The following is a 26,227-nucleotide window of genomic DNA, read 5'->3' as shown; positions in this document are numbered from 1 at the left end:
TCCTTTATAATTTGTAATGATAAATATGCCAATGTTATAAAATGAACTGATTTTTCTCCTTATCACCAAATCCCACAGAAAGGTTGTCTCCTTGAGAATAGAATACATTTTATCAGATGCACATTTCATTGAGTGAAGTATTATAAAATTTTTCTCTGTTTCTAGTATAAAAAGCCTGTATTTTCCCACTTTAAATAAAAAATTATGCCAAAGATTTAACACAAACTATAGAGAATCACAACTCACTGCATTTATAACAGCAGTAGTTATACTTTACAGAAAAACTATTATCTTATAAAATTAGGCAGTCCACTGCAGAAGTTTCATCAAAGACCTTAAAACAACAAGTGATTCCATTTGTGTTACAGAACTATACTTCCATGTAATTGAACGTGGTCTAACTCTTCAATAACATAAAAATAAAGTAAATTTTGTTGTCAACAGTAATATTAAGGAGACAGATACAAGACTCTTTTATGGAAATGACAAACATATTAGGCAAGTGACAGAAATCAAGTAAAACAATACAATATGATTTTATTTGACTGATGGTGTCAACTGAAAAGGAATGTTTTCTTTCGTATGCGTCCAACTAAAACAAATAACCCAGTTAGCTCAGAGTCAAAAGACTGTTCAAAAATGCACTCTGCAAAGCATCTGCTATGAATGTCAGAATGTTCAAATTTCAATGGGCCTGCAGAGGGAGTGTTTCTCATGGCTCAGGACTCATATTAAAAACTTTGACTGCAATAGGGTCTTGTCACATTATTTAGCAATTGTTGGAAGTTTCTATAGATAGGATTCCACCTGGAATGAATATATTTGACTACAGGCTGACAGCAAACAGAGATTTAGCTGGTCTCGGTGCTCAAACTGACGTGTAAGCTAGACCACTTCCATTAAAATCTGTATCTCAAACCGAAAATCAGACGAGAAGCCGCTGTAATTTAATAACGATAATATACACTCATAGAAAGATCTATTTTTCGTGCAACTAGGGAAGCAACAAAGGACCTGCAGCAGTCCAAATTCTCAAAGGTTTGTTATGTGAAGTACAACAAAACTGCTGCATCTTGAAAAAAAAAAGACATCTAGAAGTTTCTTTTTTTTTACTTACAGAATCTCCTGTCTTGGCTGACACAAAATGGCTACTGAAATTGTTTTCCTGACAAAATCGCTGGTGCTTGTCAGATTTCACTGTGCGCATATGCTCCAAGTCAACTAAAAATAAGTTGAAGAAAGGAAAAATTATTACATTGGAGCCCATTTAGTTACCTGTCTTAGAAATTATTCATTGGAAACAACATCAGATGTAGTATTTTCCTTTACAGGTGTATGCAAATGCAAGAGTCTTTTTATAATCATTTGCCAAAATAAAGGTAATGAATTACATCAGATTAATTTTATTTGCAAAACTAAAATGAAAACACAATTAAAACTGTATGGACAAAAGCAACAAATTTGTATCTCAAAAAAAGGACAAATTTGTTTCTGGATACACTAAAACAATTTGTAATAACTTTACTGCTAATGACATATGAAAATGACATATGACTGCTAATGACATATGAACTAAATATTGCATATTCTGTTTGCAGGCATGATACATATTGGGGATTCCAGTGTAACCTAAAGACTTTTACAAAATAAAGTTCACTGAGCACATCTGAATCGACACATTTTTCCTAAGTAAAAAATGTAAATGAGTTACAAAGAATTTTATTGAAGAACATGGCAAAGCAAAAGCATTCACTATAATAAAAAAATTAACTGAGTAAAACCAGTGATGCTTAGTTACCTATATATCAAACTTTAAATTCTATAAAGGTATAGTTCAGAAAATTTAAAAAAGTAAAACGCACATTTTGAGATGCACACATATTTCCATCTTTATCATTTTACAACCACTGAAAGCAGAGAAAAGGTTTCAAATGGTATTTTATGTTGAAAAGCACTGGTTTCTTCCAAAACCTCATGGAACTCAAGTCTTGCACAGTTTTATTGTGTACATTCCAGTTTCTCCAAATCTGATCCTAAGGTAATTGGAAACTATATTGAACAGTTTCTCTTTTTTTATTGCATTACGGTTTCTATAAGGCTGTTGACTCAATGCAGTCAAATTATAAGGCAAATATATTCAGAAGGATTTAAGGACAACCAGGCTCTTTGAGTCAATACAGGAAAAAAAAACTTAAACTGATTTCCTGAGGAAGGGACCCAACTGACTTGTAAAAACTTGTAAATTTGCAAATCTAGTAAGCCTGTATAATAGTGTCATTTGATTATCAGCTGAAAAAAATGCTCTCCTACTACATAAAAGGTTTTATTTTTAAATGATATTGGAGGTCTTTAATTTGTAGGCTCTGGAGATTTTCTCTTGGAGATTTTTAGTCTAACAGCGGATTCCTACACTCTATTTATACTGCTTACCTTGGTTAATGTGGAGTTTTTGCCACATAGTACTGTTCCATGCACATCAGTAAGGCCTTGTTCATAAGAACAGGCCTAAAATCATCCAGTTACCACAGACATTAATTTGTAAAGGACTAAAATACTAAGCTATTAACACTAATATTTGTAGTATGGTTTTTCCATAATACTAAATGTTGAGCATATAATATAGTTTCATTTAAAAAAAAAAGGAAGAACAAATACATTTACTAAAATAAAACCCAAAGTCAGCAACAATTTTGTTAAAAACTCGTGCAATCACTTAACTTTTTCTTCTGAAAAATAACTACCATGAGAGAGACTCTTTTGAAATGCTTTTAAGAATAAAATACAGCATACTGCCCAAAACATTTCATTGTTAACTATTATTTTTATGCTTCACATATTAGCTTCAAGTGCAGCTTGGAAAACACAACAGTGAGATTACTCTTTTGGGAAAAATAAATATATATTTTCTTTGGTTTTATTTCATGAGCTTTTAAAGGAACTTTGACCCCACCTCCAGATTTCACTCATTGTATTTCTTTGACTATACTTGAATTCCAAACACCTACACACAGCTATGATAAAAATAAATAGATAGATAGATAGATAGATAGATAGATAGATAGATAGACAGATAGATAGATAGATAGGTAGATAGACAGTATTTACACTATATTCCTCTAACATACCATGACATGCTTACATAACTCCACAAAGACAAGCTCACAATTTACAATCTCTCAAACTCTCCTTCCCAGGAAGGGAAGAATAGAGAGTGGATGAACAAAACAGCAGGCTAAAAGGCTGACAAATTTTAAGGAAGAAAACACCACTGACATATTGGAAATCATATCCTCAAATGCCTCATCTTCTACGAAGAAACATCAAGAATACTATATGGTCAGGGGAGCACATACTTTACTACAGCAGAGAAATTAAAGCACACAAGACTGTAGAAAATAACAGACTGAAAGTGAAAAATCAAGGTGAAATTATGTTTCTAAATTTTGTGTAGTTCTCAGTCCTTCTCCCACTCACAAATATTGCACCTTATGCCCCCTGAATTTCAGGCAGTCTGCTGTGAACTGTACAGTCACTGTTATGCCAGGAGACTGCCAGGTGAGTGTCCATTGCACATTCTTAGCCCACGGTAATTCCAGGTAATTCATGTTACACCAGCTCTTGTTGAAAAAGGGCAGTTTTAGTACAAGAAAGAGTTTCAACCGTTAATAAATATTTAACTATACAAAATTGCAGTGTGCAGTCAATGAAGGGCAATGATCCTAATTCCAATTCCTTTGCATTGCCCATAGGCCAAGGGCACAATCAGTTACTGAAGATCAGCTAAAAGACATGAATAGTTACCCTCCAGTACTTTTTTCTGAGTATCTGACACTGGTCAGCTCGACAGGCAGAATTCTTAGCACACCAGGAGATAAGTCTTGTCCAGCTTTTATTTAGACATCACAGCAAAAAGACTTTAAAGAGAGCTTTGGAGGAGAAAAATTATTTTCTAAAAAAGATGTTTATAAGGAATGCAGGGATTTTATAGAAAGAAAACTAACAGCTGGCCAAGAAGGACTCATATGATGAGCCAATTAACAGCAAGAATAGATATTTTGGGATGAAGGATGATATGAGGATACACTTAAACTATGAAAAGTTTAAAGGCAAGGACAATTAAATTTTGGACAGAAAGAAAGCAAGTAAGATACATAAATACAGTTTGATTTTACAAACCAGGAAAATGATCTTGCAGAATATTCTAAATTACTAGATAACATGTCATTGGCCAAGAAAAAAGGAATTACTGAAATTAAGATACAAAATGAGAACATTTTAACTGTGGTAATAGGCCATATCTAACAAAGGTCTCAAAGAAAGCATCTGCAAGATTTGGCCACACATCAAACACAAACATTTAGAGAAAGGCCCAAAGTGAAGTTTACGTGCCAGATGGTACAGTCATCCTCCTCATCTGAAGGGAATGAGAAAGAAGACAACAGCATGGCAAAACTAATAGCTTAATTTTTACCAAGTAGAATATAAACTGAATAGCTAGAGATTCACAATAGGACGTATAAAGGATACAAGGTCACAAGTTTGAAAAGTGAAAAGAGATTTAACTATTTGCAAACAGTGAATCTCTACAGCACACAAATGTTGCAAATCAGTAGTTTGGGTCAAGTACTTGAATACAAGCTCTGCTAACTACATTAATAAATTATGTTTCCTGATCATGAAAAGCTAAAGCAAGCCCAGGGTGTGTAAACTTCGGAGAATGTAGTGAGGGTATTTCTTTGACCTATCATTTCAAAAATTCTAAACTTCTTAAAAATAGGACCAACTGGCAGAAAGGGTAGTTAAAAGTATAAATTAGCAAAGCAATAGTTAAAATGTCAAAGGATTACATTCCTAATTCTTTGGCTAGAAGGAACATTATATTATTATACTTATTATATACTTATATTTGCATTAATGGAATACTTCAACTCAAATAGGGAGAAGCAGAAGGACATCATAAGCAATGGAGGAAAGAGGGGGTCACAGTACTGTTTCCCTGACTGGCCTGATGAGAACAGGAAAAAGGGGCTCATCAGCCCCCAAAGTACCTTTGAAATCCCTTTCTAAGCAAAGGTATCCACAATATGGGCCGTTGTAGTTTTGCTCATCTTTATGCCTGAAATGCACACTAAAAATCTCAAGCAACAACTACAAAAAACCCCCCAGGGTTGCCAGATATTCTCCAAACATTATCTCCATTGCCTTACTTAACCTCTCCTGCAATCCATCAAGAGCCCATCCTGTTGATTCTCTAAAATAAGACTAAACATTCACCTTTAAGCTTGTCTAGTACGAAGAGTCATTTCAATTAAAGCTAGCAAGATAAATTGCTGTTCCATACCTAACAGATCTATACACATCTGAGTGTACAGGTCTCCCATAAAGACACCGGCACAACAAAAATAGGTTAGAAAATTCAGGAATCCAGACAGAACTTTGACCAAGCCAAACAGATCCAAGTCAAACTCTCCCCTCCAAGAATAAACCAGCAGAGATCAGCAAAAGTAGGTAAGGCTTACTAAAATACTTGCTCCTCACGAATTCCGGAGAGTTCAATTTTGATTTATAGGTGAGATTAAACAGAGATCTAGTGAGGTAAAAAAAGAAAACAGAATGAGAAGTATGGAACTCCCACAGAAATCCCAAGGATACTCCCTTTAAGGCATTCCTGAAGATGTCCTGAAAATTCCTGCAAAGAAAACCAACTCCATCCCAGCCAAAACCAGCGCAGCAGAAAAAAAACAGATAAGAACAACACTGCAGAATTTAGGTAAGCAAAGAGATGCAAACACCATCACGACCACCTTTGTGGAGAGCAAGTGGCATTTCAAAGAAGACAAGGACAAAATAGTAATTTTAAGTTAGAACCAGAGAGACTTGATTAGGTTACATCTTCAGGTGATTGTTTATGCAAACATTTTCGCTACCCTTGAAATTGCTACTATACATCACTTATTTGCAGTGAAAAGCTGATAAGACAATGTTAAATCAAAATGGGAAAGGAAACTGTATTTTAAATGACTGCAAGGCTAGCTATCTATCCAATGATTAATAAATTCTGAGCAAACATTTGAGACAGCAAAAACTGTTCTTCAAAGTCAAAACTCCATATGAATTTACTTGAGAAATTAAGAGTAAGTCCCTGAAATTTCAGTTTATTGGGCAGTAGCAAGGGAACAAAAAAATCTTAGAAAGTGCTAGATAAAACACAAATGGGTGCTTTACAATCTACCCACACTCAGCCATTCAACAGCAATTCAGTCTTGATTGAATAGTTCTGCTGCTTTTGACTTCAGACTCTGAAACCACTAATGGTAAATAAATTGATGTCAAATTTGTTTCTCTTACACTATTTAGATATATGTGTAATCCCATAAGATAAAAAATGGCCTGCAATGAGCCACATAGCACCACTGTGCAGGAACAACCATTTCCATTCCAATACACCCTATCTATGTGGAAAACCAATGGTCAGGCAGCTTAAATATTACTTTAACTCACCTGCTTTGCTAAATTACCTAGAACAAATATAATTAGCTCACCAGAGTTTGCTTTGAGGAATAAAGTGTGATATCAAACCCCAGAACTGCACTGTCTTAAAATTAAGGCAATAATAAAATACATGTAACAATTTACCAGAGTAATACAACTGGTACAAACACAAAGCCAGTAAGCATTTTAAAATATGTATCTTCAGTTAGAAGAATAATCAATGTTCTGGTTTTATAATCTTTCAAAATTATACAAGTAAATAACTGCACATACTCTAAAAAGACAACAGAACATCATTTATGCAGAATGTAAAGGCTGCTACTCATTCTATTTATCTCCCTTTCCCACAGGACTGCCAGTCTCTTCTTTCATAACATCACTGGAGAAGAACTCCATGTAAAACTACAGGGGTTTTTTTAAGTAAGAAAACATCCATTTTGCATGAATCTTCCTTTCATGTGATTCTGGAAGAAACACAAATAGATAACTTGTACAGGTACTTCCAAACACCTGAGAAAATAGTGACATTACTTGCTGAGAATGGCATTAACAGCTGAGTGCCACACATAACGCATGGGAAGTAAGTCTGACTGTTTAAATTTGTTGGCATTCCTCCTGGATAGTGAGATTACACTTGCAAACTGTAAGCCCTTTCAAATGATTATACCAGTGATAACTAACCTAACCACTTTCTAAACCTTATGTATGAAAAGAAACATGACAGTTCAGAGTGTTTCAGTAAAGGGACGTCTCTCCACCCAAATCTGACCATCTTTCACTTCCAGACCTTGAATTGTAATAACTGCAAGGGATTCTGTTGCAAAGGGGCAATTCCGTTTAAGATGAACTTTTTTTTTATTGATAACAGTATTTTCCATTAAAACTGGTATTAGTACATAAATGAAGTTACAGCTCTCTAGTTTGTTAGTTATCTTACATATTATAACTATTTCATATTTCAATATAATTAAGGGTAGTTTTAAAGTTATGAGTAAATATCTTTATTAATCTATGGTACCACACAAAAATATATTCTTTTATAGTATGCTGTGAAAAATGAAATATAAATCTTTCTGCAAAGCACTTGCAGCTGTGCACACAAGGTATACAATTACATAATGTTTAAATAATGAGCTATCACGATTAGCCCACACAGACATGACAAGTAAAATGCTCTAATAATTTATTAATTTGATTTACATGTGCTTAAAATTATGTACACATTTTCTCTTCTGAAAATACTCCAGGGTCATAAAAAAGGTGGCTGTATATGTATATGACAATGCCTTTTTCATCCTATTTTTTGTATAATTTCAGACTGATTTCCGTAAGAACACACATAGCTTGAGCAACTGAAGACCTAACAGACTGAAGACAACAATAGTGTTATACAGCATTAATACATTCTGCTCAACAAGTGCAGCCAGTTTAACTCCAGAGTGTGAAGGTTCTGCTTCTCCCATGCATAATCAAATGTGCATGAAAAAGGGAATAAAAAGGGATTTCTCCAAGAGGTGACAAATATCCACTATTCTAAAGAATAAACCAGAAATCAAGCTAAACACTGAGAGCAGCATTCTAGGCAACGGGATTTACTTTCCAGATCATCAGACCTCTATGCTGTGGCATGTCAGCAGAGAATAGCTTAGCAGGTCCCACTGCTCTGGCCAGAAGGAACCCTCTCAGGCCTCTTCTACCATAAGCAATATTACCCAGTCTTAACCGAATTCTACCAGCAATCCAAAGAAAAAAGTAAAAAAAAAAAAGAGCAAGAAAAAAAAAACCTCTCTAGCTTTTTATTGCATAGTTTACCAGTAACCTACTGCTTTCCAACTAAAAGATGGAGCTATTTCATTACGTTTTAGTATTTAAAGAATATTTCAATAGGTTACTTAGAACTTAAAGCCAGTGCACTTTCATTTCCTATTTAGACACAGAGGTTCTTTCTGTGTAAATAAAAAAAAAAATCTAATTTCTGGTGGTATTAATAATTATTATTATCCAATATAATAATATAAGAATAACCAGATTTATACAGAAATAACAATAAATTAATCTGCCAATAAATTGTACAGAGTCTACAGCACTATCAGACTTCACATATTAGCTAGCTTTTGAAAATCTATTTTGATCTGGTACTTTAAATTACTACAGCACACGTTCTCAAATATTCAATCCCAAATGTCAGAGGGCAAACTGCAGCTTTTCGTAGTTAATTTTTTGTTAACACTTTCAATCTTTTTCTCACACTAAAACTGTATAGCTGCCAAGAAAAGAAAACTCTTCCATGGAAGTCCTGAAAATTATGCCACTACTCTGATTTAAGGAAGCTCAAAACGAAATATAAATATAGTTTCCGTACAGATTTTCTCAGTAATTTTTTTAGGTTATCAAGAAAACATCTAGAGTGTTGATCTGGTTATACTCATGTCAGACAAACTACATGTCACATTAACTACCTCCAGGAAGTTATTCCAAACACAAAATAAACTGTTTATGCCGCTTCTCAGATAGATAGCATGACAGAGTGTTATTAATTGAAGACAGATGAAATACATTAATTTGATTGCAAGCATGTGTTTACTTTATTACTGTCATGTACCCTCTACTGCTGATGCTTCCCTATGAGGACACAGTAACAAATCAAATGTTGTATTAGAAGACTTGCTAAGGCAGAATAATAGCTGGCGCTGCACTTTAATACTTAAAAAACTATACTTAACATTTCCAGCTACAACAGGAAATTACTGGTTTCAGAAAGCAAAAAAAAAAAATAAAAGGTAGCGTAAAAACTCATGTAATTTACACAGAACACTGTAACACTTCCTCCTCTAAAAAAAACAAAAATTGGAATTATCAGCAAATATGCTTCTCAGTAACTAAAGAAAAATACAGCTTTCTAAATGTCAAATCTATGATCTGAGCTCCTTCCAAAAGGCAAATTCCTACAGACACAAGACATGAAAATGTATGCCTAATATGGGAAAGGAAAGGTGAACAATTCCTAGGTCCAGTTAAAAACAAAAAGACATCTTGCCTGTGAATGAGGTTTGCCTGGTTTTATGCACATCTCTCTTATAGACCTCCACTCTCTCTTATAGACCTCCACTTATTTGTACAAAGATATGTGGAATTCTCTGTCTTCTCAAGAAATGACATACAAAGACACAAAATCTGCCATAAGCTTCTTGGAATAAGGATATTTCACATAAAATCACATTGCTATCACCAACAGTTTGTTCCAGCACAGGAAACAAAGAATGACAAGTTCTACAATTCGCATGATCTCTGATTTATGAAAGTAGCTGTTATATTGAGTTTTTTACTTTATACTTTTATTTATAAAAATACCCCATATTAAATGAGACTTTCAAGTACTATTAAACAATAAACAATTACAGTACTTTTGCTGAAGCTATAAAACACAGTGGTTCTTGTGCATCTTAGGTTAATGAAGTTAACACTTCCAAGATCTAAAATAGGTTTCAACAGAAACCAAGAAAAGCAGCCAGAAGCAAATGCCTCCATCTCAGCACACCAAGTGCAGCTAAGTAAAGAGGACACAATGTGACAGGATTCTTGCCTAATAACAAGCATGTTTAATGTCTGGTAGATGGCAGGTCATTTTTAAGATGATGTTAACCTTTACAAATACAAACAGCAGGCATCTTTTCATACGAGAGTAAATTTTCTTATGAAGAATAAAACAATATACCCAAGTTTCTTTTCAAAACTAGTATGACAGGTGACTGGCTTACACAGCTTGAAAAGACAGTTAAAGAGAAAATAAGAATAATTTTTTCTAAGCTAGACATTTCTCGTTTTTATTTCTTAATAAATTCTTGACGGAAATTCTTGACAGTCAAATTCTTTGACTGAACATTCTACGACTACATTGACAATTGGAATCTGATCCTTTCTGCTAGGTACCTATACCCCTTATCCCTAACTCTAATGCTGACATTTTTGGAAACAAGTATTCAGAAAAGATTATATTATTAAACTAACACAAAATTGAGCCACCTTGAATATTGTAATAATTAGAGCAACTCTACTTTTTTTTTCTTTTTAAAAGGATATCATAAGGCCACAGTAAGCAACAGAGGCAGATTAAAGGCATGTGTTGACTGTCTCCTCCCCACATTGCAACTCAAGTAACTAAGTAGGCTGAAGAGCTATCCATGTAGAGACAGTGGCATAGCAAACATATGACCAAGTTAACTCAGAGTGCATTAATCTGGGCACAAGGAGTTCAGACGTAGCACACAGACTTCTGTGCAGATGATTTCACCACATATCTCTGTTTACCGTCTGCAGTGTACAGACCTAAACAAATACACCCTCAGGGTAAGTTTAACAAATTAAGTGGGGTTGTGAATGAAAGAACATGAAACACTTTTGTGCATTCTGGTACAGAGAATGAATAGCCTGGCTTCAAAAAATTAATGTCACTCTCAAAAGCAGCATCTCACAGGACTTTAATGTTCTCTAGTTTCACACCTTTGGTTAATTAGTTTTTACTTTCCACAGAGAAACATATCCTAAGATTACAAGCTCCTCCTGGAAAAGAAGACAGTTTGTTCACTGTAGTTTTTTATCCAGTCAGTCAGATTCTTACATGGCCCCAGTGCCAGTTTATAAGCCCTTTGCAATTAGTAATAGATCATCTGCTGACTAATTCACTTCCCAATAAATTAGGCAAATATCATTCTTATTTTTACAAACAGAAAATGAAACATGTATGAAAAGATAAATTTAATGCCTTGCTAAGATCACAAGAACTTTCACTGAACCATCAACTTACTGCTTTGTAATTTACTGTGATGACTGCAATACATTTTTTAAAATGTTCATATGAACTACTATGGAAAAGTTAATTTCTATGAACCTAACTTCAAAAACACATTTCTCTTTAGATTAGACATTGCTGGTTTTGACAGTAGCTCCCAAAATTCCCTATAATGAACTTCAATGACTGCCCTAGCACTCTGAAACAAGACAAAAAAAACGAGAGACTCTTCTTTGATTCAACATGAAATGAATTTTATCAGGATCACTGAAACTTAAAAAAAAAAATGTTTAAATTGATTTAGCTGAGCTACTAGTTACAAATTGCTGGACACAACAGCTTTTTTCACAAAATAAATTCCCTCCTTATAATAATGTATATAATAATAATGTATAATAATTAACATTTTATGTTTTAGGACAGAGGTTTAAAAAGTGTAAAAAACAAGAATCTTAATTTCCCACTAATCTAACTATAGATATCCTTTTTTTTGGTTGAATTTAACAATTTCCTAAGCTCAATAGTGTAAAAAAAGTTATAACAGTGATGCAATTACTGAAATTCAAAGTTAAGTGAATGTTTTTTAAGAGGTTCTTTAGTACATTAGTGAAGACATAAAGCTGCAATGTACTAAATATTCAGAAGATGGTGCTAGTCCAATATATCCACAAGCCATGGGTGGATCAGCTTTTCTTCATCTCTTTCAAATGTTTTCTCCAATTTTGATGTACCTACTATATCATCACTGAATTTATCAATACCAGGAAAAGGTACAGTCATCTTCATTTAATATTAAAGAACATTACTAAATGATATATAATTCTAAAATGCACAAAGATTTAGTGGATTGACAGGCATAAAATATAAAGTTCACTGTAATTTCATAAACTCAAGGTCTTGGGATCTCAATAAAACTCATACAACATATCTTACATTCTGCTTTCAATCACTCACATCTGTCTCCTTTTGCAGTCAAAAGCCAAAGCTTCTGGTCATCCTTTCAAGACCTACCAATGCCAGCACCAAAGCTTGGAAAATCTCATCTGTCCCACTCCTGGCTTTTCATTCCTGCCTTCATGTCACAGAGCACTGTTCTCCCATCACCTACTTAGGAGGCCATGCAACTCCTACAAGCTTATGAGGCTCAATGAGCTGATCCATGTTAAAAATAACCATTTCTTTTTGCATCGTCCTGTTTAACCCAGATGAAGTCACAGATCCGATCTCCCATGGAGCAGTGGTGCCAACTTCAAGCTGCAAACTGGCTTCAGCACAAAACCTACCAATTGTAGAACTGCAACCTCCATGAGCTTGGAAGGGCTGAATTCCTCATCAGCATTGAAAAGGGCTGGCAAGTTAACAAAGTCAGTCTCATATGAAAAACTATTTTTTTCATATTATTAAAGGCAGATATCTACTTATTAAGATACTAGATACAGTCTGTAGCTATAGACAGAAATCAAAACAAACTCCACCTACCTTCCCCCCACCAATTCCCTACAAAATCTTGAACACATTTGCAGTTCTGCCTATAATTCAACCATTCTACAGGGCTTTCCAGACTAGGTACAAGTTGTACAAGTAATTTCTTCCAAAAATAGTAAATCCGGACATACTTAAACATCAAGCAAAAAGCCTTATCCTTACCTAACAGTTCCTAAAACAGTGTTTTCCAAATAATGCATAGGAACATATCTCAGAGTAATATATTTCATGAAGCCATGGAAAGAAACTATTAATACCAAACTTGCTCCTATAAAAAGCATTTACCTAATAAATAACAATTCCTCAGAGGACCCATGCCAGCATTCTTGATGGCCACTGCTGCATCCATCTCTACAGACTGTTTCCACAGGTATGCTTCTGTTGACTTCACGCCAAACAGCCACGTTAAAAACTGGCTGTCCTCTCAAGTGTGATGCTTTTATCCAATACTCTGAATTACTTGCTTCTAACAAAGCCAACCCAGGTCAGCTCCAGGGACCTTCCATGCCTGATTCCATTGTGCTTCCAGCAGATGTAATAAGGAGTTGGAGACACTTAGTGCTTCTCCTACATATCCCTCTGGGAACTCTCCCACAACAAAAATTATAAATAAACATTAAATCATTCACTGGGATATAAAAGCAAGCCTTAAATGTTCAAAGAGCAGGCCAAGTCCGTATTACTGTTATTACAATAAACCTCCAGCATTAAGCAATTTCAAACATCAGTTCTTCATCCAAACCTTTTTCAATGTAGAGGCAAGATTGGCACATATCTGAGTGAAATTACTCAGTTACTAGGCAATTTATTATTGCTTAACTGTTCCATGTGTATCAAATCCTGTTTAACAGAAGCCCAGTTTTCTTCCATTTGGAAGCTCTTGTAACTAATTATTACCAAGCCAAACTGATTTCAACTGGCAGTTAAAAATTAATTGTACAACTCAACTTTATATTAAATTATTTTTTATATGAAAACAACTGCTTAGCAAAGAAACATAACATACTTCAATTAACTATAAAAGGAGAAATCAAACCCAATCATATTCAGATCAATGATAGTACATTTATCAGCTAATTCTTAAATTGAGCCACAAGTGCTGTCAGCTGAGCACTGCCAAACCTTCTCATGTGACAGTACCACTATAGAACAAAAGGAACCCACAAGTACATTTTAACAAGAACTCCTCCTTGTTCTGTTCACCTGAGGCTGGAATCAACTCTCTGTGCAGAGCTACCATGACTGCAGATGCTAAAAGCAAAATTGGGTTAAGTCAATCATGAAATCATCTCCTCAGATTGGGCTGTGTTGTGGGGAATACATCACTGAGAACAACTAAATTTGGACACATATATGCATCCTAATACATTTTTTGTCAGGATTCACTCTAATTTGAAAATATTAAGCACATAAGTTATAGTTCAGCTGGGACTTCTTTTTGTAAACTTTTTAACACTTTTTTTCTAAAACTTCCTAAAACCAAAGGTGATTTTAAGAGTTTCTGCTTCATTCCATTTTTGCTGAAGATAGAGAAATCATCTGTATCTGACTTAAAGCAGAACTTAGTTGCTGAAAGTGTATTTTCCCAGATCATTTGGTCAGTCATGACTTCAAACAGTTAAACAAACCCATTCTACGTTTTATAGTTCAGAGTCCTCAGGGATCAGCAGCACTTTCTCTGCTAGGTTTGAAAAAGAAAGGTAGAATATGTGTCAAGAAGTTAACAAGTCCCTTATAAACAGCCTCAAGATATTATCTACTAAAAATTGAGCATGGCTATCATGATGACCTACTTTCTTTGTGACTTAGTACACTCTTCCTCTTCCAATATACATTAAGAGGGCATGGAGGCACAGGCATAATTTCCATGGGTAAAATTTTATGAATTAGGATAGTAAAGAGACTTTAGTTTATGGTCAAACATTAGGCCATCATTGAGCACTCTTTTACAAATTTATGTCAACATCATAACTCCATTTAAAACATATTTCTAAAATTATATTAACACGTTAGATTTTTAGAACTTTTCATCAACACAAATTTATTTAACACAGACTAGGCAAGAAGTGGGATTTTCAGGAGTCTGTGAGATTCACACAGCTGAATTTGTTAAGAGTAGATACTGTAAAGAAAGACCTTGAGGGCCTAAAATTAATCACTGGGATTACTCAAATACTCAGTACTTCACTATGTCCCACAGACTTCTTAATTATTTTATCCAAAGACTGTTGTATTGAAAAATAAATGAGACTGTGAAGCAACCACCAGAATTCAGCTCACATTCTCTCACCCGCACTGTTCGAACCAATCAGCTACAAAATAATATGCATAAAGACAGCTACATGACCTAAGGCTCTGAGGTCAAAATTGCAAGGGGTGGGTGTGTGCGTGTGGGGGGCGTTTGTTCACTGTTCTAGAGGGTTTTTTGGAGGTTGGAGTGGGGGAGAAGAAATTGTAACAGCTCGAGATCAGGAATTTGTTTTGGTTTGGGTTTTTTTTAAATCTGGTACTCGAAGGTCTGGTATAACCCACACCAGCAACCTGCCTCAAGGAGCATTCACTCAACAGCAGTTATTGAGGCAGGAAAATAAGAAACAGTGCAACTACAGTGATCATTCCTTGATACACACCCCACTTTCAGGCAGCCTGCGTTCCTCAGCCTGACACTACATCTCCAGGTTCTCAGGAATACATCTGAAATGTTTCATTGCACCGGTGGACCAGCCCTTCACAAGTCTCTGTGGTTCCCTTCCCATGTGTACTTTTGGCTTCTACAATGAATAGGACTTCCACACATTCACAATGTGAAACAGTAATTTCATCTGTTTATTTTAAGCTACTTAATAAAAAAGCATGAGATTTTCTCGGGTTTGTACTGAAAAGATGCTGTATAATGGTTCTCTACTCTCTTCTCATGGTTTTATACACCTGTTTGTCTTTTTCCTACTGCTAAGGAACTCCATCTATTTTGTCCCTCATATAAATGCTTTTTCATTCTTCTGTCATTATTGCTCTCCTATTTACATTGTCTATATATATACACATATCACCTAAACTTTTCCCAATTCTTCAGGATAATTCTGTGATTCCTACCCAAAATTCTAATCCCAATCTTATGAGAGCTTTACAGTTTGGCACCAGGGATACACACTGTGTCAGAACGAAACTACTCACTTGGCATTTTGTTTGTCCTACCTGTTCCTTCTTTTCATTTCAGAAATGATAGTGGGAAATTTTTAGGGATTTCTAACTGAACAACACAAAAACAAGACGTGCAAGAAACTGGAAGAGATAAACTTTTTGGTTTCTTGTTTGCTAAACACGTTTGTTATGAAGTCATGAGGTACTTACACGTATAAGCAGAAAAAAAATGACAAAATAACTTTAAAAGAATTTACATTGCAACCCAGCTCATCTTCATCAGTTGTCCATGCAAAGAAAACAAGGACATATTGCAAAGACAGATGTGTCAAATGGAAACCATACCAAACCTTCAAATCCAAAACATTTGGCTGCACACCACAGGCTATACTGCTGGGGGCAAAAATGATACTGAAGGTATCCACAAGTGTGGAAACCCCAACACAGCAGCTGGAAGTGTAACAAAGCAACAAATACCAAGACCAAGATAGTGACAGCACCAGTTATGATATGCTGTAATCTGCTAAGATTAAAAGCCAACAGACACCTAAACAAACTCAATTAAAAAAAAAATGCAGCTTTGAAGAAACTTCAAAAGCGTCTTTGATTATTAATTAACATTCTGCTGCCACACAAAACAGTCAAAGATTACAACCATGTATCTGCCAGGTTTCCAAACTGTATGAAGACAATTCCACATCCAAATGTATGCTCTGAAGGAGCATCAGTGCACACTGACACAGTAAGCTTGAGCTAAGTGAACTCAGTGTCCCCCTACCACAGGGTAACCTGGTGGGACAGGTCACACCTGCTCAGACTGCCACCATACATGCCACATCTGGGAAGGCCTTGCAGTGACAATGTCTCACTTATGGAATAGACCAGCTAGGACAGGTTCAAAGGAAATTGCTCAAACTCCAGAGACACATATACATGGTCCTTAGGTCACAGAGCATTTTATATTCCAGCCCCACCACCCCCAGCATCTGTAAAGACAAAATGTTCTTGAAGGAACTACTTTTTTTTCTCTGAAAGCTCCTTATAAAAGGTGGATTTTAAATACTCAACATCTGATAAATTTTCTGCCTGTTTCTGTCCAAGAGATTAGTCAGATCTGGTCACCTGGACTAAAAAAAAGAAATCCTATGATTACATCAAAATGCTTAAAACATGAGCAGGACTATAATGCCTGCAAAATATGGCACAAGGGAAGTATTATTCTTCTATGCTTAGTCTTGGAACTTGGGAATTTCAATGAACAAGATCCCTCATTAGAATCACATGGGGACAGATGTACTTACATGGTGGGTGGGCATGGGTGGACATCAGCCCCTCCAACCCCTATAATGAGCAATTTCCTCAGATTCAAAGAAAAATTTCATAAAAAGTTAAAGAGAAATGGCAAGTTGCCTCCTATTACCACTGGTCTAACTGCTTGGGCTGCTGGTTCTATAAAATGGGGTTTTTTTCAAAGAAAATTATTGTTAAAACCATTTGGCTGAAAGTGAAGAGCTATTGAAAAGTAGAGTCAAACTGGCAGCTTGCTCTTAAAATTCCCCCCACCACTTTTATAAGTATCGTTTTGCTTGTGGCTTTTAACAGCTGTTCACACACGCCTAAGCTAGATGTGAACTTTTATTTTCCCAAAACTAAATGGGAAGCTTTAAACAGCATCTGATTTAATTTTTTTTTAATTAAAAGCGGAGGTTAAAAGGACCATGGAAATGGATGATGCAGCTGTGCTGATGCTAGGGAAAAGAATTCCAGAACAAGAAGTGAGGTAGAGTAAACATGAAGTAAGTTTCACAACACTAAGTCCACACCACATTAAGTGATTCTTTTTTAGCTAATAGCAATTTAACTCTATGTGTCTTCAGAAATGTTTTTCAAAATTAAACTAAATTGTATTTTGCAAATATAATACAATTTGGATATCTAGTACACTTTTCCCTCAGAGCAATTCTAAAATTAATTTCAGAATGAAGTGGCTTCACAGGTTCCAATTATTCCCATATTCATTTAGAAACTCAGAAAACTCAAGACACACAACTCAGAACTAACTCGCTAATATTGCCATATATATTTACTGTTTGGTTCTCAAAAGAATTCAACCTCCCCTGCATTTAAACATCTTAGAATAATTAAATGTTTAGAGTCAGATTTGCAATGGTACTGAGAGACTGAAAGATGCAAGCAGGTATTCATAGGAGCACTTTTAAAAGTACCAACTAGGCAATGGCTTAACCACCTTTGAAAGTCTCACCAGACAGCAGTCTACATTTTTAAGCACCAGTATGCTCAAAAAATTCTTTCCTCTTGGCCTAATTACTTAACACATAGCACTAGATAATAAATTCAAACAAACAACCCACAGAAATAATAAAGGTTCCATGGTTTATTTCTACTTGTACACAAAGTACAAAAGCACACAATGACAATACAATAATTCTAGATAGATATTTAAAGGGTCTTTTCTACTAAAATGCTTATGAAAAACATAAAAGCACTTCTAAAGCAGAAAATTCATAGGATTATGAAGGAAATGCCACATTAATTCATGTGGATTATGTCCACAGACTGTAACAACTCCAAAAGAAATCTCTTCCAGTGTACTAGTAGAGCTGCTATTGAAACCAAAAGACTTCGGTAGTTCATCCATCAAGCTTATTCAAAGAAGCTGCTAGAACTTCCATGACTAATATAGTACAACCCAAAAGAAAAGCCAAACAAAAACAAACAAACAAACAAAAACAAACAAAAGAAAAAAAAAGAAAACAAAACCTTGGTGTCCATACTGGGCTGATGAAGTGACACTCCCAGATCATCTACGGATGAAAAAGAAACCAAACAACATCAAGAGCATTCCCTCTGCACCAAGCACAAGGAACTAAGTGTAAAGAGAATGGAGAAGATGAAAAAGTGGAAGAAGAGAGACATCTAATCCAGCCTGGACAGCAGAGAGAGGCAGGTGGAAAAGAAAATTATAGTGATCCAATCATTTCTTTGCCTCCCTTGTCCACCCACATACAAGAGACTCAAGATTGAGAAATAAACTACTCAGAACAAATCTGAAAATCTGAGCTAATCAAAACCAGGAATCCAGAATATTCTAATCACTTCCAATAAAACACTACAACCTGGATCCCTGCCTAGGGTTCCCCTGGGACATTCCTCGTCTTTGATGATGTGAAGCCTTGATTTCTGTTGGGTTAGTTCCTTGTTGAATCCAAGGTACAGTCAGACAAAAGAAATATAATTCACAAGTAAAACGGTTTGTGCAGGTGCATATAAATTACATTTGTGCACTTTAACACATCAAAGGTAACAAATAAAAGTTCACTACAGGTAAACACACCGACACAGCAAATACAGTATTAACATTTCTGAATCTTCTACAAAAAAACCCACCATGACTTAAGAACCAAGATTAGTATACTGTACAACACTTGCAGACAAAATGATTCATAGTGCACCAATTTACACGTTTCATTGTAGAAAGAGCAGAAGGAAACTCAATTTCCATAACTGCAAAGTGGTTTTAAGTTGCCTTTTGTTTAGATTCTAATAGTACTATCCTCAGCACTACAAACATATATATAAATCAATTATAAAAGTATCGCTGAATGAAAACACAAAAGGAACTATCGATGATCAATATACATTTTGATACAGTTCCTTAATATTCCACTAATGAGTTGGAAAAAAACTGGCCAAGCAAAGTCAGAAATGGATACATTCTACAAATAGGACAGAGATGAACCCATACTATAAAATGCTCAAAAAAGGATAGCACAGAAAGACAAAATGCCTTGCTACTATATTTCTTTGTCAAGAGGATACCAAAAGTCCTTTCTTTTCCCTGCTGTCAGTGAGCCTGAGCTTAAATGTATGAGAAGTTAGTTCCCAAAAGGAGCACAGATATTTTCCTGTCCTGAGAATTCTTAGCTAGAAGTGTTCCCCTCAGGTTAAACAATTATAAAAGCACGTGGTTCTGCAACCTAACAAATAAAGCATAACACAGCAAAAGTAATCAAATTCAAATGGAAAGAAAGCGTAACCATTTTCATCAATAAAGCAACATAATCTGCTCAAGACAAGGGAAGTGGTTTTATTGCATGTTTGCTCAGTGTTCCCTTTGATCCTTGGTTTCCTAATCACTGACTGGGTTTAGAACATCACTTCATTTAGAACCTGATTTTGTTTCCTTATGGCAGCAGGACTTGGAATGTTAGTAGAGTCTAACATGAGAGAAAAACTGACAGCATTTCAAAATGATCTGTTTTAGTTCAGTCTGAATTACTCAACATGAAGCAAGAGCTGGAGAACAAAATATTATGCCCTGTGCCATGCAGTTCATTATAAAACAAGGCTAAAATCTCTAAAAGAAATCTTGGTCACACTGATGTCAAAGGCAAAACAGTACTGCTGACAACAGAACTAGAAACTCCGTTTTAAATTTATGATTTTTCAGTTCCCTCTCAAAGTAGATCAAATCCTAAAGCTTATCCTCACCTACTTATTTCAAAATTAAGATATGAGAAGAGTTAACAGTTGCTTTGGTGACTGCTAAAGACCAAAACAGTGGATTTGTAAGTTTGCTTCAAGATGGTTTTCTGTCCATTTTGCACTCTAGTTCCTGCTTCCATTATTAGTTCATTGCCACACTCTAAGCTTAAAAATATGAAGGAAACTTCAGTGTTCCTTCACTGCTTTTGAAGGCAGTGAGACCGCTTGGAACAAGTGAGGACAAATGTATACGGTGGGACTGAGACGTTGCTATAGTGCCCTTTCATGAATAGTAATTACTCTGCAAGTGTGTAAAGCAGACAGGCCCAGTTGCATAAGGCTCAATGCAGGTTTTATGAACTGCAGAAAAGCATGATTAGTGGGGGGGGGGAAACATGTTTCACACTTTTATTGTAAAGAACATGAGAATCTCACAGAAAGTGCCAGAACAGATGTTCATAAATTGGGCCCTTAATCTGCAGCACTTTCCAGGTTTTAAGCTATATCCACTGGTCTGTAGAACATATTCCTCTCTTTTTAATATAATTCTTCTGTTTAGTTTTTTTAATAAATAAGTTTATGACTTTAGTAGTGTTGCCAGCTGTTCAATTTTGATTTACTGTCAGAGTCTGCTTTAATATATAGTGGCTTTTGTGGCTTACCCATATAGATTACATTTTAAGCTTCATGATATCACTATAAAGCAGCTGGAAAAAGTACTGGCTGTGCTCAGAAACCAGCATTATTGCCCTAGTGATCAACCACTGAAACATGCAACTACACCAGTAACCATTCTCTAATAAACTTTTGTATACACCATTCCCAAAATAAAACTGCAAAACTTACGGTGTAAGAGGAGGTCATCTTAACACAGGTAATTTAAAAAGCTAGACCAAGAAAATTGCTAAATTATCAATTAGGCTGTGTATTAGCTGGCAATAGAGATCTCTATAATGACTGTTCTTCATTCTTTCACCATTGTTTCCCTTACTTCTACTGTTTAGCCTGAGACAACTTAAGAAATAAAAGATTTTAGAACTGCTTTATAGAGTGCTTTCTAGAAATTTTCTTTCAAGTGTTGTTTACTGAATATTACTATGAAAGAACTGTCAGCACTCTATGTTCATAGAGAACCATTTTTAATCTCATAGAATTACAATACAACCAGACTAGGCTTTTTTCCTTCATTATCTGCAAGTAGAGGGTAATGTTATTAAAATAAACTACCACAAGAGTATTCTTAGAATTGAACAACGAATCAAACTCAAAAACTCTGGATACTCTCTACAGCTGAACTAGTCCAGAATCATCAGTCAGAACTGCTAGGGGTTTCTTATTACACTGAAAATTACTTTTTCTGACAAAATAGATTCCTTTTTCCATGTAAAACTAACTCCCTAAAAAAAATTCCAACCAAGAGAATCAAACAGTTTGATTCAGAAAGATCAGTATGGTGCCTCATGAGAGGGTTTTTTTGTTTTTCTTACACTGCTATTTTCTCCCAAGTTTCAATTTGCCAGTTGGACAGTATCCATGATGCATTATTCTCATGAAGTCCTATCACACCTAGGGGGAAGGCAGACCTACATCATGGAAGACATGAATGGAAAAATAAAATAAAAACAAAACCAGCCTTGCTACCCACAGCATCAGGAGCACAGCCTGTGGGAGAATGAATAATGAAGAGAAGCATCAGCACTGCACATCCCATGAGACATAGCAGTGGCATCTCCAAACCAAAATACCTTCAAGCTTTTCCATAATGTTTTTGAAGGGGGACTGGGAAGTAGACTCTAAAATGCCACCATTTTCTATGACGCGAACAGAATATTTTTGAAACAGTTCAGCTTAGCAGCCTGACCAACAACTCCTATACACTGCTTTCTTGCTTCTGCATGCCTACAGCAAATTACATTTCAAAATCTTCTGCTAATGTATAAAGTAAGTTTTTAGTCTCTCTTCCTGTCCACAGTATCAAAGGTGCGCTATCTGTACGAATCTTGTTTTTTCCAGTCTTCATTTTAAATTATTTACCACAAAAAATGCTTGATTGCAAAATCCAACAATTTAAAGTTGCTCTCAATATACACAATGATTATATCCCTGTATTTTTCCAAAGCAAGCCTTTCTCAAGACATTTTATTATTCTGTGTGTTCCATTCAACTATTTAGTCTGTAGCTTTTTTTGAATTGGTGTTTCTTTAGCATAAGAAACAAAAGTGCAATGGTCCTGATAGCAGTTTTCAAATGCTATTACATAGGAATGATTGAGTTCTCTAGTCAAAAGTCAGAAAAAGGTAATGTTATTCTTCTTTCTGTACACATATTTCAAAACTTTAGTGAATTCTACCATCACATAGTAGTATTATACTAGTATGGTATATTTCTGTTATTACACATAATTAAGCAAAGATTGGACAATACTCACAAGCAAAAGAAAAACCACAAAGTATACAGATTAAAAAGTGTAATCCAAAAGAATACTGTAATCTAGAGGCTAGTCATGAAAACATCAGAGTAATCTCAGAGGAGCTCGCTAAACGTGCTCTAAATTCACATCCATGTAAACAACAAAATTTTTTATCTTAAGCACTACTTCTGCAAAAAAAATTAGTTACAAAATCAAAAATGTATCATGAAAATTTCATAGGGAGCTCAGTATTTTTTAAATAGAAACTATGTGCAATATACAAAAAGCTCTCCTCTCTTAAGAGCTTTTCTTAAATAAATAATTTAGGTTACTAATTTATCATTCATCATCATTGCGTTCCCTCTCCTTAATCGACACATTTCAGTAAATCTTAATTGATTTTTAACTGATTTTAACTGAATTTAATGCTATAGAATCTTAGATCTCTCCTTTGAAAACAAGCATATTTTGAGGCTATCCTCCAAATCATGAGGGCTGGAAGCACAGAGTGTAAATAACAACAATAATAATGCTGTCTGCATTTAAACTACCTGGCTTACCTCAGTGATCTGTTAAGATCAAAGTTTGATACTGGCTTAGTAGTTACTCCATTGGTAACACCTTCACAGGCTCAACTACACACATAAGTAATGAAATATCTTTTTATTTTTCTAAATACCATTTTTCCCCTCAAAAAAACATGACCTATAAAATACACCAAAGTAGATAGTGGAAAGAAATGGCAGCACAATTAGTACCTCATCAAAACATACCATCTCAAATACTGGAACAGTGAAGAATTCATAACCATAAGTGCTTAATGTCTTGAAGGCTTTAATATGCTTAAAGCTCTATCAAAAAAGCCACACATTTAGCAGGGTATACATGTTCCTATACTGAAATGGGTGTAATAAACTCAGAATGTCTCATGTATGGAGCTGTAACTGTAGACTAAACTTTACACAGCACTATTCCACTTCTCTTGCAAATTCCCAATAAACACGGTGATGTCCTGACAGTTACACTATTTTAAAATACATATAAATGCATTTCCCATAACTTTTATTCTTTGTTCTTAAATCTGCATGCACATAGCTCGTACTATAGCACTATGAGAGTGAAGGTTATCCATTATGATTATTCCCCATATTAGCATAGACTATCCTTCATCCTCTAAATTGAGCTGGTTACCTCCAATAAGTCTTAAATTTTTGTGGTTCACTGAAATAAACAGAAAAAGCTTAAGTTTACCCTGCTGATTAGGAAGAAACTTCTCTTCCACACTTTCTGCACATATAGAGTAGTAAATATATTCAATTACTATATACATTTCAGTTGAAGTTGCAGAGTACATATAAATTCTGTACAACTGTTACTATATTTATCAGTCTGACTCTGAAACTGTGAAGCTTTACAAAAAGATTAGCTTACTGACTTCTCTAGTTTTTAAAAAGAAAATAGTGCTACAATAGCACTTGTCTTTTTCCTCACTTTGTCCAAAATCCTAATACTAATGCCCTATTCACACCCAAAATTTGGTTATCCTCTCTCATCAACTTTCTTCAATAATAATATATGAGAATATATTTCCACAGTAGCTAATGGAGACATTCCTACAAATCAATGTGCTGCAGTGATACAGAAATAAAAGCTTATTTCACTGTAATGATGCTTCCAGACTTCCCTCAAGTCAGGTGGTTACTTGCAGTTAATGATCTGTGACATACCACACAAGTAGTCCTAAAAAGACTTATTATCCACTGCATGTGCAACAATATTTGCTTTATGGATGGCTAAATGAATGAAGACATTCAATGTAACTGTAAAAGTAAAATCAAAAGAAAACTTACAAGTAACATGTTTTCTTTGAGTAAAAGAGCTGTGAACATTTTCCATTAATACTTAACCTTTTGCTGGAGCAGTGCAACCACATATAATGCTTGAATCCATAAAGCCCAAGAGCTGCTCAGGGTTAACACTGATTAACTGCCCCCAATCAAATGTTATAACTTTTAAAAATTTCAGAGAGCTTCCCTCCACTAATGAAATCAAATTGCATTTATGTCATATGGCAAAGGTGGGAGCAGGACAACTTGCAAAGAAAAGAAATTCTGTCCTGTCTTAAAAATGGGAATTTTTTTCAATCCAATAAAAAACACATGAATTTGATTGGGTTTTAAAACTACATACTTTATGCTGCACTGACTCCCATTAATATACTGATAGAAAAGAACAGTGAATTGAATTAAAATAAACTACAATCCAAAAGCACAATATCTCCCACGACTCAGACTGTGCAGACATTCACACATTTTCTGTTTATAATTTTTTTCATTTACTAGACTCAGCTTTTGTCCACCATATGTCCACCGTAGATTAACTATTCCCTTAGGTACAATTAAGGGCTTTCCATTTGTTGTAAGAAGACTTAAGTATGAAGGACGCAGCCAGAAAAAACATTTCTACCTAAACCAAAAACAGAAGCACATTCAGCCTGGACTATAGTTTATGCAGCATCTTTTTTATTGGACGTATGTCTACATTGCTAAATAAACTACAGACAAAATCCATGGAAACAGTAAGAGATCTCTCAGCATTTCATTTGTGTATTATAAAAATACGATACATATACTGTTCTAACCTTTGTATTTAAACAGTTTACTTCTATTTCCATTTTTCAATGACATTTTTAAAGATTTTTCTGAATTTAAGCACAGCTGTTAGGGAACAAGAATATATTATTTACTGGCACTTCTGTCACACTGGTGTTTGAGTTCCAACTACACTAACAGCAATCTACCAGGTCCTTGACCTTGGTCGTAGTTCTTAGTTGGTCTCAGCAGGCAAAACTTACATGCACAAAACAAAAACCTGGAGTGCAGCTCCAAGATTTTAAGTGTAGGAAGAAGAAACCAGTTTATTCATAGTCACTAAAATAAAAAAGCAGAACAAAAGAATTTTCCAGTAGTTGGAATAGTGCATGACTATCCTCACTTTCTTGTTAAAGCACCATATGATCCAAATGAGAAAACAATTTCCACAGTTTGCATATATCTAAACTGTCCTGGTTCAAATGAATGCAAATTCATTGATTTTCATAGAATTACACCTGTTTATATCAGGGCTCTGTCTAGCTGTACAACTCTCAAACTCAGACAAGTCGTATAACAGTAACACATCTTCTGTGTGCAAGCTGTGTATATTGTTCAGCTTCAACCCTGTACTGAACCCCACAGTTCAGCAGATCACAAATCGAAAAGTAAGCTCACTACTAACTAATGCTATCTGGGCTTAATACAGGCAGGGCAGAAAACTATAATAAGGATTATTAATTATTTTTTGAGCAGCACAAGAGAAAAGATTTCCCCTTTCCACTCTTTTTTTTTTTGTGTGGGTACTCTGGC

General features: G+C 35.0%; 1 protein-coding gene across 4 annotated transcripts in view; it reads right to left on the bottom strand.

Annotated features, from left to right (window-relative positions):
* The window catches only part of RAB28 (RAB28, member RAS oncogene family), a 63,192-nt gene that overhangs the window by 9,330 nt on the left and 27,635 nt on the right, over nt 1–26,227 (bottom strand). For all 4 annotated transcript variants that reach the window (XR_010430249.1, XR_010430250.1, XM_064653223.1 and 1 more), the window contains exon 5: nt 1,118–1,221. Coding sequence is in view for 2 of the 4 variants with exons in the window: in XM_064653223.1 (XP_064509293.1) it covers nt 1,118–1,221 (104 nt within the window). In the remaining 2 variants the exon portion in view is untranslated. The remainder of the gene's footprint in view (nt 1–1,117; nt 1,222–26,227) is intronic.

This window comes from Pseudopipra pipra, chromosome 4 (assembly GCF_036250125.1).
Source record: "Pseudopipra pipra isolate bDixPip1 chromosome 4, bDixPip1.hap1, whole genome shotgun sequence".
NCBI classification, from domain to species: Eukaryota; Metazoa; Chordata; class Aves; order Passeriformes; family Pipridae; genus Pseudopipra; species Pseudopipra pipra.
This window is presented reverse-complemented; position numbering and strand designations above follow the sequence as displayed.